General features: G+C 44.7%; 1 protein-coding gene across 2 annotated transcripts in view; it reads left to right on the forward strand.

Annotated features, from left to right (window-relative positions):
* Nucleotides 1–20260, forward strand: part of LOC310774330 (sodium-driven chloride bicarbonate exchanger-like) — a gene marked incomplete at both ends in the record, with an annotated part of 75053 nt that overhangs the window by 41049 nt on the left and 13744 nt on the right. For both annotated transcript variants that reach the window (XM_083634387.1, XM_083634388.1), the window contains 12 exons: nucleotides 126–267; nucleotides 770–930; nucleotides 2556–2744; nucleotides 5030–5118; nucleotides 5543–5700; nucleotides 7548–7635; nucleotides 8743–8889; nucleotides 10196–10290; nucleotides 12399–12573; nucleotides 13382–13515; nucleotides 13842–14087; nucleotides 15526–15631. In XM_083634387.1, coding sequence (XP_083490513.1) covers nucleotides 126–267; nucleotides 770–930; nucleotides 2556–2744; nucleotides 5030–5118; nucleotides 5543–5700; nucleotides 7548–7635; nucleotides 8743–8889; nucleotides 10196–10290; nucleotides 12399–12573; nucleotides 13382–13515; nucleotides 13842–14087; nucleotides 15526–15631 — 1730 coding nt within the window. The remainder of the gene's footprint in view (nucleotides 1–125; nucleotides 268–769; nucleotides 931–2555; nucleotides 2745–5029; nucleotides 5119–5542; nucleotides 5701–7547; nucleotides 7636–8742; nucleotides 8890–10195; nucleotides 10291–12398; nucleotides 12574–13381; nucleotides 13516–13841; nucleotides 14088–15525; nucleotides 15632–20260) is intronic.

The raw sequence follows: 20260 nt of genomic DNA on the forward strand, positions 1-20260 counted from the left end.
AAGGAAGCGGGCTATCAGGTGTGAAAGTGCCCTTAATGTCTCACATCTTTCCACTCCATTACATTTATTTGTTCCTCCTCTACTATCCTCTCCACACGCCACTCTGCCTCACCCTCTCACTGCAGCAGACACGCCAGCCCAGAGGGTGCAGTTCCTCCTGGGGACGGAGGATGGCGACGAGGAGCACATCCCCCACGCCCTTTTCACCGAGCTGGACGAGATCTGCCTCAGGGAGGGAGAGGACGCCGAATGGAAAGAGACAGCCAGGTACACAGCTGTAGTCGGCCACGCGTGCCGTCGCTGCTCCACCGCAAGCTGTTCCCATGCAGCTGTGCTGCTGTTCTTTGTTGCACTTGATAGGTTGATCCTGTTAGTTTATGAATGTGATTTTCTTTCTATTACCGTGCTCATGCTGCTATTGCTATGACACCATGCTCATCCAGACAGCCACTTAACCATACTACAAACCTCATCATGGTTTACAGCTGTTCTTTATTGAGCAGGAGCTTATCTCATTACAAAAAGGAATAATAACACGTAAAAAGAGTAACCTCTGAATTTTCACACCTTGCTGCACGATTCCGGAGAAATCTCAGTGTTTACAACGAACTACACGTCATCACCACAAATGTAGAGAATCGCAACTTGTTTTTGTTTACATCTTGTCTACAAATACATACAGTATATGTGTGTTTTATGCATTTTTGTGTGTTGTATGTGCTTGCAAAGCCATTGTATGTTTATTCATTTTTTTCTTTCTTTTGTGAAGGTGGCTGAAGTTTGAGGAGGATGTGGAGGACGGTGGGGAGCGGTGGAGTAAGCCCTACGTAGCCACGTTGTCCCTACACAGTCTGTTTGAGCTCCGCAGCTGCATCATGAATGGCACGGTGATGCTGGACATGAGAGCCAACTCGCTGGAGGAGATCGCAGGTAGATCCTGGCTCCTGGGCTGGCCACAGTCCTGTGGTCCTGCATACTGTAGGTCAATGGGTAGTCTGTCCTGTGGTCCTGGATACTGTAGGTCAATGGGTAGTTCATCCTGTGGTCCTGCATACTGTAGGTCAATGGGTAGTCAGTCCTGTGGTCCTGCATACTGTAGGTCAATGGGTAGTCTGTCCTGTGGTCCTGCATACTGTATGTCAATGGGTAGTTCATCCTGTGGTCCTGCATACTGTAGGTCAATGGGTAGTTCGTCCTGTGGTCCTGCATACTGTAGGTCAATGGGTAGTCAGTCCTGTGGTCCTGCATACTGTAGGTCAATGGGTAGTCTGTCCTGTGGTCCTGCATACTGTAGGTCAATGGGTAGTCAGTCCTGTGGTCATGCATACTGTAGGTCAATGGGTAGTCTGTCCTGTGGTCCTGCATACTGTAGGTCAATGGGTAGTCGGTCCTGTGGTCCTGCATACTGTAGGTCAATGGGTAGTCTGTCCTGTGGTCCTGCATACTGTAGGTCAATGGGTAGTCTGTCCTGTGGTCCTGCATACTGTATGTCAATGGGTAGTTCATCCTGTGGTCCTGCATACTGTAGGTCAATGGGTAGTCTGTCCTGTGGTCCTGCATACTGTAGGTCAATGGGTAGTCTGTCCTGTGGTCCTGCATACTGTAGGTCAATGGGTAGTCTGTCCTGTGGTCCTGCATACTGTAGGTCAATGGGTAGTCCATCCAAAGTTGCATCCAAAGTTGGTAAAATAAACAAGGCAGGAAATCTGGTCAAAATTAAGGCGGGATGTCCAGTCATTTCTCCACTTGTGATTGGTCGAATACCATTGAAGGCGGGCATCCGCTCATTTCTCCACTTGTGATTGGTCAAATAGCATCTAGGTACTTCCTGCTCGTCTGAAGCATTTTTTTCTTTGGAAGATGACAATTTCCTGTCCAAATTTTAATGGGCGCAAGTACAGACTGTCTCTGGAGCATTAGAAGATTGAGATAGACTGGCTTGAAAGACTAGTCAATGGGTAGAGCTACAGAATGTCTTTCCCTGTCTCCCTCTATGCCTGTTAGCAGTTTAAAGATTGATTCTTACTGTGTCACATCCTGGTGGGGCAGGGTCCAGATATGTAAAAGTCAATAGCTAACATTTGGTTCACTGGCAATCCATAAATTCAGGAAAGGGGATGTGTCATCAGCGAGTGACATCACTGATGATGTCATAGGCATTGTGACATCATCAGTGACATCAGTTCTGACCAAAACAAAGACGATGGGATTTCAAGCAAGACGGCCCAACTTCAACTCACTTCCTGTCATTTTGGCACACAGGTTTTGCCCAGGGCTTTGGAACAGACTTGGAATGGGATTGTTTGACCTGGTTTGGAGTACTGCAACCATATTTTATCTGTGATATTTTTGGAGAAAGGAAAGAGCATGTCATGTATCTGGTTGGATAAAGACATTGCACTGCTGGGGAGATCTGCTGAACTTAACCTGGTTTTGGGTGATTTAATCGGCAGCAATGGGTGGGTTGGAATAATCAGCTTAGCATCACTGGCTTCTATGCAGGGATGGACATTGTCTAAATCTACATTTGTGTCTTTATGTTTTGTGTTCCTCAGAGATGGTCCTGGATCAGTATGAGCTGTCGGGGCCAGTGGGTCAGGATGCCAGGAAGAGGATCCGCGAGGCCCTGCTCAAACAGCACCACCACCAGAACCATAAGAAGCTGGCCAACCGCATCCCCATTGTACGCTCCTTCGCTGATATTGGCAAGAAGCAGTCTGAACCCCACTCCATGGACAAGAATGGTGAGCGAATGGTCCGAAGACACACACACACGCATGCGCGCACGCGCACACACACACGCACACGCACACGCACACACACACACACACACCAGTCAGTCTTGCCCAGCTGCAGTCTTGTCCACATCTTGTATTACGCTCTACCTTTTCCATGGTGACCATACACTTTATTGTATCTAAATATCTTATTATTTGCAATTTTATAAATCCTTCGCTTTTTTTTCTATGTCAAGTTTCTTGTGCCCATTTGTGACTTGCTGTTTTACTGCTGTTTGATATCTCCCCTTTCTCCTCTTGTTTGTGTTTCTCCATGTTTGTACGTATGTGTTTGTCCTTGTCTAATATGCTTTGTGTGTGTGTGTGTGTGTGTGTGTGTGTGTGTGTGTGTGTGTGTGTGTGTGTGTGTGCATGTGTGTGTGTGTGTGTGTTTGTGTGTGCGTGTTTGTGTGTGCGTGTGCATGCGTGCGTGAATGTGTGCCATTCACTTATCCAGTAAATGGCATCCTTTATCATAGCATAAAATCTCCCAGCCATTCCTCTAAGAAAACGCTCCCTGAGAACGCCCCACCCACAAAGGTCTTTTCCTGTGCGGTGTGTGTACTGTATGTTGCCCATCATGCGTGTCCACTCCTCCGTCACCTTTGAGCCCCTCCAAGAGCCGTGGCCACTTGTCCCCAGACACACTCCTTGTCCCCAGACAGACACACTCCTTGTCCCCAGACACACTCCTACACTCCTTGTCCCCAGACAGACACACTCCTTGTCCCCAGACACACTCCTTGTCCCCAGACAGACACACTCCTTGTCCCCAGACACACTCCTACACTCCTTGTCCCCAGACAGACACACTCCTTGTCCCCAGACAGACACACTCCTTGTCCCCAGACAGACACACTCCTTGTCCCCAGACACACTCCTTGCCGAAACCAAGACCAAACGTCTTAGTTTCTATCAGGCGATAGCGCAAGGCTGCTCTCCCATCCCACAGCAAGTCACAGAACAGGAAATCTGTAGGCAACTAGACAGGACACCTGAACTGATACTAAACACTAAAAGTAGTCGTAGTGGTAATTGTATAGAATAGTCTAGATTATGAGGGGAGAGTATCATCATGAGGAGTCAAAAATGGAGTTACAATACGGGCGTCCGGTAGATTCCTTACCTACCAACACAAGGGTCGCAGGTTCGAGCCCCCGTGTTTCCTCCGGCTTGGTCGGGCGTCCATACAGGCACAGTTGGCCGTATCTGCGGGTGGGAAGCCGGATTAAGGGTATGTGTCCCGGTCTCTGCACTACTGCCTCCTCTGGTCGGTCGGGGCACCTGCTTGGGGGGAGGGGAACTGGGGGGAATAGCATGATCCTCCCACACACATGTGTTGGAGGAATCTTATTTACTATCAAATGAAACCTGCATGGCTCAGATAGTATGCAGATGTTTATGTCTTCTCTGCACAATTAGTTTACAGGTCAACTGGCCGTGTGGAACAACACATGCCCAGTTACCATGATGATACTCTCCACTCGATGTCATTCTCTGCAGTCCATCTAGAGAGAGCATAGAGGCTTTATGACTCCGATTCTAAACTGATAACAGTCACTAATCACTAATGATGACAGCTAATTGCCTCATAATCATAACATAACTTAATAACACAAAACATAGTCTCCATTCAGTTGCCTTCAGGATCCTTATTTTATGGTAGTATCACACTCTCACTAAGACATTTGGCCTTTTGAGCAAGCCACATTTATTCAATGGGGAATACTGTAAGTCTCTACAGATGCTGTGATTTGCTCAAACAGCTGCACAGGTGCATTCGTGTCATAAAATGCCCGGGATCAAGTTTCAAAGGAGCAATCTTTTACTTTCATAATTCTTGTTACAACACTCAAATTAATTGAAGAAGCCGTTCATTCAAACCAATATATCAGTGGATACATTTTAATCTGAAATGAAAGTTAAAGATTGTTTACAAAACTAGTCTTCTGAGAAAGAGTTAGCCTAATATTTGACTAAAATCATAATCTCCAATGTCTCCAATGCACCCAGTTGTTATGATCTGAGTATTAAGCTTCATCAGAGACCAGGTACAAAAAAAGTACATTGTATCTTTTGTCACTGGGGCTGAACCTTTTTTCCCCCCAAAAAAGGTGCATCACAAATACCAAATGGTCCACTGATGTATCTTCTTTTTCAGAGGATGTAACTGTACCCTGGGAAATTGCTGTTGTGATAGGATGAGCCTCAGAGAGATTGACATGATGTTGGTTCTCTGCTCTGCCCGGCAGGCCAAACGGTTTCCCCCCAGGCCCAGCCAGCTCACAATGAGGGCAAACAGGACGTCAGCCGAGAAAACAGCGCTGTCGACTTCAGCAAGGTGAGCCCGGACCCACCGCTGATCTGCTGTTTGTCTATGGCTACCGACCCACCGCTGATCTGCTGTTTGTCTATGGCTACCGACCCACCGCTGATCTGCTGTTTGTCTATGGCTACCGACCCACCGCTGATCTGCTGTTTGTCTATGGGTACCGATAGCCGGACACAACTTGTGCTGTCTATTTATCCAAGGTAGGGTTACGTGTGAATTGGTCGCCGTGAGCCTCTTGCTCTGGGATAGAATTTAACAGGAGTAAAGATTGTTTTCTTTGCTTGAGTGATTCATCAAGTTCAGTTACAGCCATCATTTGTGATTATTATTTAGTTACCTCTTCAAAAGCTACTGTGACATAACATCTCTTTGTCCAATGGATAGACTTGCATTAATTCTGACATCAGTAGGCCTATATGTTTTCGTCTCACAGATTGACCTCCACTTCATGAAGAAGATCCCTCCTGGTGCCGAGGCGTCCAATGTCCTGGTGGGGGAGCTAGAGTCCCTAGAGCGCCCCGTGGTGGCCTTTGTCCGCCTGGCGCCTGCTGTGCTGCTCAACGGCCTGGCTGAGGTTCCCATCACCACCAGGTTATACACCAAATGCAGGGGGGAGGGGGGAATCTCTCGCTCTCTTTCTCCCCCTCTCTCTCTCTCTCTCTCTCTCTCTCTCTCCCTCTCCCTCCCTCTCTCTCGCTCTCCCTCCTCTGTATCCTGTATCAAGTCTGGTTAGGTGAGATAATTAATCCAAAGAGGTTCATAGTGTCTATACTTTACTTAGATCGTTAGATTTTCTTCTATATCAGACACAGGTTTTCATTCCTACCTGACATGTTTTCTCATGAGCCATGAGAAAACGTCACATCAGCACACCAGTCAAACCACACTTAAAACTCAGACAACTACTAGTGCACCCGAAAGACAAAACCGATCCAAACAACAAATGCAACGTCATCTATGAGATACCATGTCAATCATCCAATAAATCGTACATAGGAGAAACAGGACGGTCATTCATCACCCACAAAAAAGAGCACCAAAAGGAATGTGGGAAGGAGACAACAAAAAGACAGACACGGGCTATAAAGGAACAGGCACTACAAGAACATCTCAAATCGGCAATCACAGATCACTGCAAAAGGGAGAACCACATTATGGACTGGGATAAGGCCAAAGTCATCTGCACCCAGGACAACAAACACCAGCGCTGGATTATGGAGGCAGTGGAGATCAGGAAGCGGGCGCAAACGACGATGAACCGGGACGAGGGGGCTTACATGCTTTCCACCACCTGGAGCAGCGTTCTCAAACGGCCAAATGACAGCGGGGGGCGTGGTCGTCCTGTCAAATCTGACAGGACGATCACGCCTCTGTAAACAACATCAGCGGTTTAAGACACGTCACACACCATCTAGTGACACCTCTGATGAAGACACGTCACACACCATCTAGTGACACCTCTGATGAAGACACGTCACACACCATCTAGTGACACCTCTGATGAAGACACGTCACACACCATCTAGTGACACCTCTGATGAAGACACGTCACACACCATCTAGTGACACCTCTGATGAAGACACGTCACACACCATCTAGTGACACCTCTGATGAAGACACGTCACACACCATCTAGTGACACCTCTGATGAAGACACGTCACACACCATCTAGTGACACCTCTGATGAAGACACGTCACACACCATCTAGTGACACCTCTGATGAAGACACGTCACACACCATCTAGTGACACCTCTGATGAAGACACGTCACACACCATCTAGTGACACCTCTGATGAAGACACGTCACACACCATCTAGTGACACCTCTGAAGAAGACACGTCACACACCATCTAGTGACACCTCTGATGAAGACACGTCACACACCATCTAGTGACACCTCTGATGAAGACACGTCACACACCATCTAGTGACACCTCTGATGAAGACACGTCACACACCATCTAGTGACACCTCTGATGAAGACACGTCACACACCATCTAGTGACACCTCTGATGAAGACACGTCACACACCATCTAGTGACACCTCTGATGAAGACACGTCACACACCATCTAGTGACACCTCTGAAGAAGACACGTCACACACCATCTAGTGACACCTCTGATGAAGACACGTCACACACCATCTAGTGACACCTCTGATGAAGACACGTCACACACCATCTAGTGACACCTCTGATGAAGACACGTCACACACCATCTAGTGACACCTCTGATGAAGACACGTCACACACCATCTAGTGACACCTCTGATGAAGACGGAAGTATTGCCGTCGAAACATGTCAGGTAGGAATGAAAACCTGTGTCTGATATAGAAGAAAATCTAACGATCTAGGTGAGATAATTCTCAAAATGTCTCAAGAGGAAAGTGTTTGACTTTGACCCAAAATGGTTGTCCTCTGGTTTGCACAGGTTTCTTTTCATCCTGCTCGGCCCCATGGGAAAAGGCCAGCAGTACCATGAAATCGGCCGGTCCATCGCTACCCTGATGACTGATGAGGTGAGGTCCGACCTCAGGAATATCCAGGTTAAAACCCCGGTTTTGGTGTGAAGGCCATTGCCATAAAAACAGGCTGCAAACATTTATTTTTTCAAAAGATTATTTTGGGGTATTTTTTGCAGGATTGTCTGTTTCCCACGGTGCAGTGCAGAGCCAGTGTTGCTGAGCATCATTAGGGCCAGATGTGCTCTTTTTCACTGGCAGTACTCCTCTGGGATGTATCAAAATAGAAGCATGATGGATGTCAAAACTACTTCCTTCATATGAGGGAAGGAGTCATACATCTGTTTTTGAACCAGCCATTATGCTAAATCAACGCTAATGTGCTAAACATGTGGAAAACTACAGTAGAATCATATTCCGTGTACAATATACCTGTTACGGTCTTATCCCGATTTTGAGAAACAAATACATGAGATGGAGATTTGCTGAGAAACATAATATGTTTTATCCTATATATTTGGTATTCTTTTTGTGGTCTGTGTAAATTCACTTTATATGATAATATTCTATATTTTCTCTACTCATTTCTGGGGATCGGTATAATTCTTTGTGGGAAATGAAATGCATAATGAAGAGCTTATGCTGGATAAGCCCTTACTGTAGCTGGAAAGCCATTATGCAAGGAAATGCAATCGTTGATTTATTAATGCAAAAGAATGGAACAGACTCTTAAAGCAATAATTAATGAACATGAAATTATATTTACGACATATATAGATTCACACAGGACACAACGCTCTAAAGTTACATTTTATAAGTATGTTTCTGAAGTCTTATTGAATGTCCCTGGGGCGTCTATTACCCAGACGCCCCAGGGCGGGTAGTAGAAGTAAAAGCACTTGCCTTCCACCGCGGAGGCCCGGGTTCAATTCCCGTTATAGCGGTACGTCTGGCTTGGTAAGACGTTCCTAGAGACACAATTGGCCATGTCTGCGGGTGGGAACCCGATGGGGTATGAGTTCTGGTCGCTGCACTAGTGCCTCCTCTGGTCAGTCGGGGCACCTGTTCAGGGGGAGGGGAACTGGGGGGAATAGCGTGATCCTCTCACGTGGGGAGAGAATTGGGAGAAAAATGATTGAATGTCTCTCCTCACTTCCTCCACAGGTTTTCCATGATGTGGCGTACAAGGCTAAGGACAGGAATGACCTGGTGGCAGGCATTGATGAGTTCCTGGACCAGGTGACAGTCCTGCCCCCTGGGGAGTGGGACCCCTCCATCAGAATAGAGCCGCCTAAAAATGTGCCCTCTCAGGTAACTCCCTATATACAGAAAAGACAACAAAAAGTCTCTTTATCTTATTTAGTTCTCTGGCACACTGTGTGGACACGGTGTACCGCTAGTTATTGGTTGCTTGCTATGTTAGAAAGTGAGCATAATGGGGGAAATTATTGAAGGAGTCAGCATGCCACTCAAAGGGCTCAGCCTTTGAAAAGGCTTTTTAGAATGAGATTCTTTGTATATTGTCATTGTTGGATGAAACGACCAGTGAGGTCAGGTTTGGGCATCCATACAGGCACAATTGGCCGTGTCTGCGGGTGGGAAGCCGGATTAAGGGTGTCCTGGTCACAGGCACAGTGGCGTAGTGGTAAGCGCTGTCGCCTCACAGCTAGAAGGTCCTGGGTTCGATTCCCACCTGGGATGCTGTGAGCGATGAAGGAGTGCGTGCACGTCCGCATGTCTCTCGAGTGCAAAAGGGCCTTTCTGTGTGGAGTGTGCATGTTCTCCCCATGCCCCCTGGGGGTTTCTTTCATATAGGAACCCCACACCAAAACATGCAATATCCTGGTCGCTGAAGTGGTGCCTCCTCTGGTTGTTAGGGGCGCCTGTTCGGAGGGAGGGGAACTCGTTGGAATAGCGTGATCCTCCCACGTGCTATGTCTTCCCCGTGAAGGTTCCCCTGTCAGTTGAAAAGTACTGCCCATGTCTCGGAGGAAGCATGGAGCCAGTTTTTCGGCTCTCCCCAGATTGCCAGAGGGTGGAGCAGCAACCAGGATAAATAAATTAAAATTAGCACTAATGGGGGATAAAAATGGGATAAAAAATCAGGGGCGGGGGGGAAAGGGTGTCCTGGTCACTGCACTAGTGCCCGACTCTGGTCGGTCGGGGCACCTGTTCGGGGGGGAGGGAACTGGAGGGGATAGCGTGATCCTCCTACGTGCTACGTCCTGCCGGTGAAACTCCACACTGTCAGGTGAAAACAAGCGGCTGGTGACTCCACATGTATCGGAGGAAGCATGTGCTAGTCTACAACTCTCCCCAGATGGGCAGAGGGGGTGGAGAAATGACAGGGACAGCAGGGGGAATTGGCCAAATACAATTGGGAGAAAGGGGGGAATCAGAATCAAATGAATGAATGAATGAATGAATGAATGAATGAATGAATGAATGAATGAATGGCATATCAGATATCAGTCATTTTACATTGATGCTTAGTTAAATGTTACCAGATTATGTATAACATCTTGTCTCTGCATGTTTGACTCAGTGGAGCATTAAGCATAAGCGACGGCAGCAGTTGTCCTCAAACCGCTAACTGACAGTGATCTTAATCACGCAGGAAAAGCGGAAGGTTCCCCCGGTTCCCAACGGAGATCTGGGAGAGGCAGAGGACCATGGAGGCCACGGGGGTCCTGAGCTACAGCGCACTGGGAAGTAGGTGTTTGTGTGTGTGAGAGAGAGACAGAAAGCGTGCAACCTTCAGCATTAGTTGCGTGATCTACAGTCCAGAACTGTCAGAGCGCGTCTTCGTCCCCCGTCTCTCTGTCTCCTGTCTGCTACCCCCCGCTAGTCACCGCTAGTCACCATCACCAAACTATAAATCCAGCTCTCTAATGGCCCGTTACCATTCCTCACACTTGAACTCCACAAACAGCTCATTATGAGGCTAGAATAATCAGCCAAGCATACTGTCCCACATCCATTTACATCTGTCTATATTGCAGTGTCCTTCTATTATTTAAGAACACGGAGACACATGAATGTACTGGCTGAGAAATGGGACAAGTGAGAACCCGGATATGAGTATCGCTGCACTAGTGCCCCCTCTGGTTGGCCGGGGTGCCTGTTCGGGGGGGAGGGGAACTGGGGGAATAGCATCGTCCTTCCACGCGTTACGTCCTGCTGGTGAAACTCCTTGCCGTCAGGTAAAAAGAAATGCCTGGCAACTGCACATGTGTCGGAGGAAGCATGTGCTAGTCTACAACTCTCCCCAGATCGGCAGAGGGGTGGAGCAATGATCGGGACACCCTAACAGGGAATTGGCCAAGTACAATTGGGGAGAAAACGGGGGAGAAATCTGATAAAAACTTGATCCAAAAAACAAACAAAAAACAAAACACTGTATTATCACTGTGTATTGTCTATTTGCAAAGTTTCACTTATTTTCATCATCCTCATCATGTCACCAATGATAATCATGGGGCAATTACTGTGCTCAGAAATATCATCTTCCAACCATTATTATGCAGAAATAAGCACTGGTTTCACTTCATTCACTCACGTTCATTCACAACAAAAGATGATGAGGTTATAGTAGTATAGTATTTTACTTGCAACATGAACCTAAAACCTCAAAGTGAAGAGATGCCCATGATCCCCTGATGAAGGCGCACATCCATAGAACCGAGACATCAAATAAGAATTTTAATTTTCAAGCTGTTAATTCATTTGAGGGAGCAAAGAGGCAGCAAATTATTAGTATTATTAGCATTATTAATTAAAGATGAAAGATAATATATATTTTGAATGTATAAATGAATCATCTCACAACCACTAGGAGGTTCCCAAAGCCGGGCTTGAGACCATGCAAGTGTAAGAGGGTGCAGAGGGGTATTTATATCTCAGGGACAGTGGTTTCATAGCAGAGGAGTCGTGAGTGATGCGCTGCCGGTGAGCTCTGGTATGCTGCATGCGCTAGGCTCTTATCCCGGCTCAGATTGGCTGGAAGCCCACTCTCAGTCATCCCCCCCCGGGACGTGGCATCGCTGCCTACCTCTCAGCCACTCAGACTGAAATAAGCATAGACTCCCGCCCCTCTATTGCCATAGCAACCACCTCCAGCTAGTTCGCCATGGTCCCGGCTTGCTGCGACAGGAGAGCCTGCTCTCTGGCCAACGGTCATACAAAGAGAGACGCATGGATGGACAAATACACACACGCTCCTCCCATACTGTACTAGTGCCGCCATGCACACACACTGTACATGCTTACTGATGCGAAATGAAGATGTAGTGAATATTCATGTCGGAGTGTATCTCTCTGCTTCTTTCATTATTAACATCAGTTAAGGGAATTTGTGTGTGTGTGTGTGTGTGTGTGTGTGTGTGTGTGTGTGTGTGTGTGTGTGTGTGTGTGTGTGTGTGTGTGTTTGACGTTTTGCTGTCGATGTGATGGATGCCTCTCTCCTCCTGTGTGTCGTTGTGTACAGTATGCGTATACCGTATGTGTTCACTTGGTGTCATTTTCTCTGGGAGGTTAAGAATGACAAGTGACTGAGGTTAGGCTGGTGTCTCATGGACCCCTTGTGTGGGATCTCATGCACATCATCTCTTACAAACACATGAGCACCTTATGCTGCTGATAGCACCATGTTGTAATGTTGAATGTCCATGATGTATGTTTTTTTTCTTTATCTTTTTTCTTTCTTTTCCTGTGTCTGAGCTTGTTTGTCTTGTTCATATATTGTTCTATAAAAAAATGGGGGGGGGGGGATTGTGTAATTTTCTCACAGGGTCTTAGTCATAAAGAGCATCTCCCCACAGGTTTTTTGGAGGTTTTGTCCTGGACATCAAGCGGAAGGCTCCTCACTACCTTTCCGACTACACAGATGCCATCAGTCTGCAGTGTCTGGCCTCCTTCCTCTTCCTCTACTGCGCCTGCATGTCCCCCGTCATCACCTTCGGGGGCCTGCTGGGCGAGGCCACAGAGGGCCGTGTGGTAAGGAGCCTGCATCTTCATTGCTCCAAATGTAGGTTTTGTCTGAAGCTGTTCCTTCCATGGAAATATTTATGACAGGTAGCTTTATGCTGTTTAGGAAGATATTACTTTGAACACTCTTTTTTTCAACAACATCCTGCATCACACAGCACTGACAGTCAGAAAATGAATGGCGCATCCATGTAGGGCAGCGGTAGATTCCTTGCCTACCAACACGGGGGTCGCAGGTTCGAGGTCCATACAGGCACAGTTGGCTGTGTCTGCGGGTGGGAAGCAGGTGGGGTATGTGTCCTGGTCGCTGCAGTAGTACCCCCTCTGGTTCGGGAGGAAGGGGAACTGGCGTGATCTTCCCCAGCACTACATCCTGCCGGTGAAACCCCTCACTGTCAGGTGAAAAGAATCGGCTGGCGGCTGCACATGTATCAGAGGAAGCATGTGCTAGTCTACAACTCTCCCCAGATCGGCAGAGGGGCGAGCAACAACGACTGGGACACCTTAACAGGGAATTTGCCAAGTACAAGGGGAGAAAATGGGGGGAATCTCTAATTTCTAGTCTCCCGCCACCTGTTTGCCTTGAACCTAGATTCTGTTACACCTGATGTTGTACATGCGTAACACACACTGTCTTTTTACAATGATATTCAATTGATGAACTGTGATAAGAGAAACTGAGAGAAATTGAAATATTGCCTAGAACATCAGTTAAAACGTCACATAAAATTAGCCCAACACTCGCTGAAAACTACTGTATATTCAAAGCAGCATTTGATTGACCATAAAATAAGAGCATTATTTCCTTGGTTTCCAGAGTGCTATTGAGTCCCTGTTCGGGGCGTCTATGACTGGTATAGCCTACTCTCTGTTCGCTGGCCAGCCTCTCACCATATTGGGCAGCACAGGGCCTGTGCTCGTCTTTGAGAAGATCCTCTTCAAGTTCTGCAAGTATGTTTCTCCTTTGCAATAACATTCGAAAACTACTATTACCTTGTTTGTACCTTTTAGGTGCAAAAAATGTGTTCCTTTGTTGACCTGTGTGAGAGTCGATGGTGGCTGTGTGTCTGTCAATGTGCATGTGCTTGTATGTGCTTCAATAGAGATGTCATATCTAATGACCTCACCTTGCCTTCCACTCTGTGTGTGTGTGTGTGTGTGTGTGTGTGTGTGTGTGTGTGTGTGTGTGTGTGTGTGTGTGTGTGTGTGTGTGTGTGTGTGTGTGTGTGTGTGTGTGTGTGTGTGTGTGTGTGTGTGTGTTTCATGGCCTCTCTCAGGGAGTACGGCCTCTCCTACCTCTCCCTGAGGGCCTGTATCGGACTCTGGACATCCTTCCTGTGTCTCCTGCTGGTGGCGACAGATGCCAGCTCGCTGGTCTGTTACATCACACGCTTCACTGAGGAGGCCTTCGCCTCCCTGATCTGTCTCATCTTCATCTACGAAGCCCTGGAGAAGCTGCTCCACCTGGGGGAGCACTACCCCATCAACAAGAACAATAACCTTCAGAAACTCACGCAGTACTCGTAAGTGCTTTTTGAATTCATATTTGATAAGAATACGTTTTTTATGACTGGGAGCTCTTCTGTCTGACACAAGCATCTGTTAAAGATTCATAGTGTGATCATAGTAGGATTTGCAAACTATTACCTTTGGTCCACTGTGTCATGGATTCTTAAAGCAGCTATGAGGAACTGTTAATTGGTTATGAAACAGTCTAAATGTAATACTGGTGCCTCACATCTTACCATACGTCAGCAAGGAGATTGGATATTGTTATTCTTCCTGTGTTCATGTCCGTGTGAAACTGGTTGTAATTTTTGTTCCGGCCAGCGAATGAACCCATAACGTTAACCTTATTAGGTGAATAAAACAGTGGGGGAGGCTCAGTGGGGGAGGCTCAGTGGGGGAGGCTCGCTGTCTCTGAGAAGCCCTGGCCGGGCTGTCGCAGCTCGGCTGACCTCCTGATCACAGCGGAAGGAGAAGGTTCGTGTTCAGGGAATGCAGTCTTCGTTCCGGGAGAACACTACCGCTTATGTCCAAAGAGGTCACTAAAATGAACACAAAATTAAAGTTTCTCATAGGTGCTTTAAACATTTTATGTCATCAGACTACAGCTCCCCATATGATAAGATTGTGGAAACACATTGAAGAAGATTTTTGTTGTTAGGAGTTGAAATTGAAGCACTTGTCATTTTGTTGGCCATGGGACCCCAGGTGGTTCCCCGTTTCCTCTTCACCAACCCCTGCTCTCAATCAGCAGCACTATTGTTGTTGTTGTGGTAATTCAATGTATTGCGTGCGCATGTATGAGCACATTTGCACGCACGTGCCAAAGGGACTAGTGTTTGCCTCACCATGAGGGGGCAGATGGTGCAGTGCTGTAGACACTATCCAGGGTTTCACTAATGGCTTTTGCTCTATGGTGAATAATCCCATGTTGACTGTTTCATGAGCATGCATTACCGCACAGCACATAAGCTGGCCATGTCAACACGCAGTCCGGCTATGAGCTGCTCTTCTGTGGATGTTCTGTGCTTGTGGAGTGGACAGCAGGTGACGCTGACATTTAGAGTTTAGTAAAACGCATTGCGTGTTGATGGCTGAATGTTTTTCATTATCCTGGAAGTGGTGGGTCACAATCTAATTAATCTCCTGGTAGAATGGAACAGTTTATGGTTAAGATATTTTTTTTCTAGTGTTGCTAATTGTTAAATTGACCCTCAAATGTTCAAAAGTTATGCACGGTGTGTACAGTGAGGAGGTGTTGTGGTCTTATGTCTTATGTGTACTATAGGTCATATGTGTGTATCCATGCTTGTGTGTGTGTGTGTGTGTGTGTGTGTGTGTGTGTGTGTGTGTGTGTGTGTGTGTGTGTGTGTGTGTGTGTGTGTGTGTGTGTGTGTGTGTGTGTGTGTGTGTGTGTGTGTGTGTGTGTGTGTGTGTGTGCGCTCCCCTCCATAGGTGTGCATGTGTGGAGCCCCGGGACCCCAGCAATGAGACTCTGCTGTACTGGGAGAAGAGAAACATAACAGCCTCCCAGGTCAACTGGACCATGCTAGAGGTCAATGTAAGGAGCCCGATATGTGCAGGGAAGGGAACCATCAAAAATACATTGATACACAGGAACATAGGCTATCTATGGCTCAGAGATACATAGACGGGACAGGGTTTCTCATTCAGATAGACTTGTAATCTGAAGAAGTGTTGCTCTGGATCTGTAAGCTGTTAAGACTTCAGAAACATCAGCCAAGTTGGGATCCCAAGGAAAGAAGGGAGGATAACACACAAGAAAAATAGAAGAAAAGTGTTAACACGAGATGACATATTAGCTCACCTAGAATTGCTTATCCATGTAGGAAACAAGATACATAGAGAGTTAGGGCTATTATCCATGTAGGAAACAAGATACATAGAGTTAGGGCTATTATCCATGTAGGAAACAAGATACATAGAGTTAGGGCTATTATCCATGTAGGAAACAAGATACATAGAGAGTTAGGGCTATTATCCATGTAGGAAACAAGATACATAGAGAGTTAGGGCTATTATCCATGTAGGAAACAAGATACATAGAGTTAGGGCTATTATCCATGTAGGAAACAAGATACATAGAGTTAGGGCTATTATCCATGTAGGAAACAAGATACATAGAGTTAGGGCTATTATCCATGTAGGAAACAAGATACATAGAGTTAGGGCTATTATCCATGTAGGAAACAAGATACATAGAGAGTTAGGGCTATTATCCATGTAGGAAACAAGATACATAGAGTTAGCGCTATTATCCATGTAGGAAACAAGATACATAGAGTTAGGGCTATTATCCATGTAGGAAACAAGATACATAGAGAGTTAGGGCTATTATCCATGTAGGAAACAAGATACATAGAGAGTTAGGGCTATTATCCATGTAGGAAACAAGATACATAGAGAGTTAGGGCTATTATCCATGTAGGAAACAAGTTACATAGAGAGTTAGGGCTATTATCCATGTAGGAAACAAGATACATAGAGTTAGGGCTATTATCCATGTAGGAAACAAGTTACATAGAGAGTTAGGGCTATTATCCATGTAGGAAACAAGATACATAGAGTTAGGGCTATTATCCATGTAGGAAACAAGTTACATAGAGAGTTAGGGCTATTATCCATGTAGGAAACAAGATACATAGAGTTAGGGCTATTATCCATGTAGGAAACAAGATACATAGAGAGTTAGGGCTATTATCCATGTAGGAAACAAGATACATAGAGAGTTAGGGCTATTATCCATGTAGGAAACAAGATACATAGAGAGTTAGGGCTATTATCCATGTAGGAAACAAGATACATAGAGAGTTAGGGCTATTATCCATGTAGGAAACAAGATACATAGAGAGTTAGGGCTATTATCCATGTAGGAAACAAGTTACATAGAGAGTTAGGGCTATTATCCATGTAGGAAACAAGATACATAGAGAGTTAGGGCTATTATCCATGTAGGAAACAAGATACATAGAGTTAGGGCTATTATCCATGTAGGAAACAAGATACATAGAGTTAGGGCTATTATCCATGTAGGAAACAAGATACATAGAGAGTTAGGGCTATTATCCATGTAGGAAACAAGATACATAGAGAGTTAGGGCTATTATCCATGTAGGAAACAAGATACATAGAGAGTTAGGGCTATTATCCATGTAGGAAACAAGTTACATAGAGAGTTAGGGCTATTATCCATGTAGGAAACAAGATACATAGAGAGTTAGGGCTATTATCCATGTAGGAAACAAGATACATAGAGTTAGGGCTATTATCCATGTAGGAAACAAGATACATAGAGTTAGGGCTATTATCCATGTAGGAAACAAGATACATAGAGAGTTAGGGCTATTATCCATGTAGGAAACAAGATACATAGAGTTAGGGCTATTATCCATGTAGGAAACAAGATACATAGAGAGTTAGGGCTATTATCCATGTAGGAAACAAGATACATAGAGTTAGGGCTATTATCCATGTAGGAAACAAGATACATAGAGAGTTAGGGCTATTATCCATGTAGGAAACAAGATACATAGAGTTAGGGCTATTATCCATGTAGGAAACAAGATACATAGAGAGTTAGGGCTATTATCCATGTAGGAAACAAGATACATAGAGTTAGGGCTATTATCCATGTAGGAAACAAGATACATAGAGAGTTAGGGCTATTATCCATGTAGGAAACAAGATACATAGAGTTAGGGCTATTATCCATGTAGGAAACAAGATACATAGAGTTAGGGCTATTATCCATGTAGGAAACAAGATACATAGAGAGTTAGGGCTATTATCCATGTAGGAAACAAGATACATAGAGAGTTAGTGCTATTATCCATGTAGGAAACAAGATACATAGAGTTAGGGCTATTATCCATGTAGGAAACAAGATACATAGAGTTAGGGCTATTATCCATGTAGGAAACAAGATACATAGAGAGTTAGGGCTATTATCCATGTAGGAAACAAGATACATAGAGAGTTAGGGCTATTATCCATGTAGGAAACAAGATACATAGAGTTAGGGCTATTATCCATGTAGGAAACAAGATACATAGAGTTAGGGCTATTATCCATGTAGGAAACAAGATACATAGAGAGTTAGGGCTATTATCCATGTAGGAAACAAGATACATAGAGTTAGGGCTATTATCCATGTAGGAAACAAGATACATAGAGTTAGGGCTATTATCCATGTAGGAAACAAGATACATAGAGAGTTAGGGCTATTATCCATGTAGGAAACAAGATACATAGAGAGTTAGGGCTATTATCCATGTAGGAAACAAGATACATAGAGAGTTAGGGCTATTATCCATGTAGGAAACAAGTTACATAGAGAGTTAGGGCTATTATCCATGTAGGAAACAAGATACATAGAGAGTTAGGGCTATTATCCATGTAGGAAACAAGATACATAGAGAGTTAGGGCTATTATCCATGTAGGAAACAAGATACATAGAGAGTTAGGGCTATTATCCATGTAGGAAACAAGATACATAGAGTTAGGGCTATTATCCATGTAGGAAACTAGATACATAGAGTTAGGGCTATTATCCATGTAGGAAACAAGATACATAGAGAGTTAGGGCTATTATCCATGTAGGAAACAAGATACATAGAGTTAGGGCTATTATCCATGTAGGAAACAAGATACATAGAGAGTTAGGGCTATTATCCATGTAGGAAACAAGATACATAGAGTTAGGGCTATTATCCATGTAGGAAACAAGATACATAGAGTTAGGGCTATTATCCATGTAGGAAACAAGATACATAGAGAGTTAGGGCTATTATCCATGTAGGAAACAAGATACATAGAGAGTTAGGGCTATTATCCATGTAGGAAACAAGATACATAGAGTTAGGGCTATTATCCATGTAGGAAACAAGATACATAGAGTTAGGGCTATTATCCATGTAGGAAACAAGATACATAGAGTTAGGGCTATTATCCATGTAGGAAACAAGATACATAGAGAGTTAGGGCTATTATCCATGTAGGAAACAAGATACATAGAGAGTTAGGGCTATTATCCATGTAGGAAACAAGTTACATAGAGAGTTAGGGCTATTATCCATGTAGGAAACAAGATACATAGAGAGTTAGGGCTATTATCCATGTAGGAAACAAGATACATAGAGAGTTAGGGCTATTATCCATGTAGGAAACAAGATACATAGAGAGTTAGGGCTATTATCCATGTAGGAAACAAGATACATAGAGTTAGGGCTATTATCCATGTAGGAAACAAGATACATAGAGAGTTAGGGATATTATCCATGTAGGAAACAAGATACATAGAGTTAGGGCTATTATCCATGTAGGAAACAAGATACATAGAGAGTTAGGGCTATTATCCATGTAGGAAACAAGATACATAGAGTTAGGGCTATTATCCATGTAGGAAACAAGTTACATAGAGAGTTAGGGTTATTATCCATGTAGGAAACAAGATACATAGAGTTAGGGCTATTATCCATGTAGGAAACAAGATACATAGAGAGTTAGGGCTATTATCCATGTAGGAAACAAGATACATAGAGTTAGGGCTATTATCCATGTAGGAAACAAGATACATAGAGAGTTAGGGCTATTATCCATGTAGGAAACAAGATACATAGAGTTAGGGCTATTATCCATGTAGGAAACAAGATACATAGAGAGTTAGGGCTATTATCCATGTAGGAAACAAGATACATAGAGTTAGGGCTATTATCCATGTAGGAAACAAGATACATAGAGAGTTAGGGCTATTATCCATGTAGGAAACAAGATACATAGAGAGTTAGGGCTATTATCCATGTAGGAAACAAGATACATAGAGTTAGGGCTATTATCCATGTAGGAAACAAGATACATAGAGAGTTAGGGCTATTATCCATGTAGGAAACAAGATACATAGAGTTAGGGCTATTATCCATGTAGGAAACAAGATACATAGAGAGTTAGGGCTATTATCCATGTAGGAAACAAGATACATAGAGTTAGGGCTATTATCCATGTAGGAAACAAGATACATAGAGAGTTAGGGCTATTATCCATGTAGGAAACAAGATACATAGAGTTAGGGCTATTATCCATGTAGGAAACAAGATACATAGAGAGTTAGGGCTATTATCCATGTAGGAAACAAGATACATAGAGTTAGGGTTATTATCCATGTAGGAAACA

This window comes from Poromitra crassiceps (assembly GCF_964638095.1).
Source record: "Poromitra crassiceps genome assembly, chromosome: 3".
NCBI lineage: Eukaryota > Metazoa > Chordata > Actinopteri > Beryciformes > Melamphaidae > Poromitra > Poromitra crassiceps.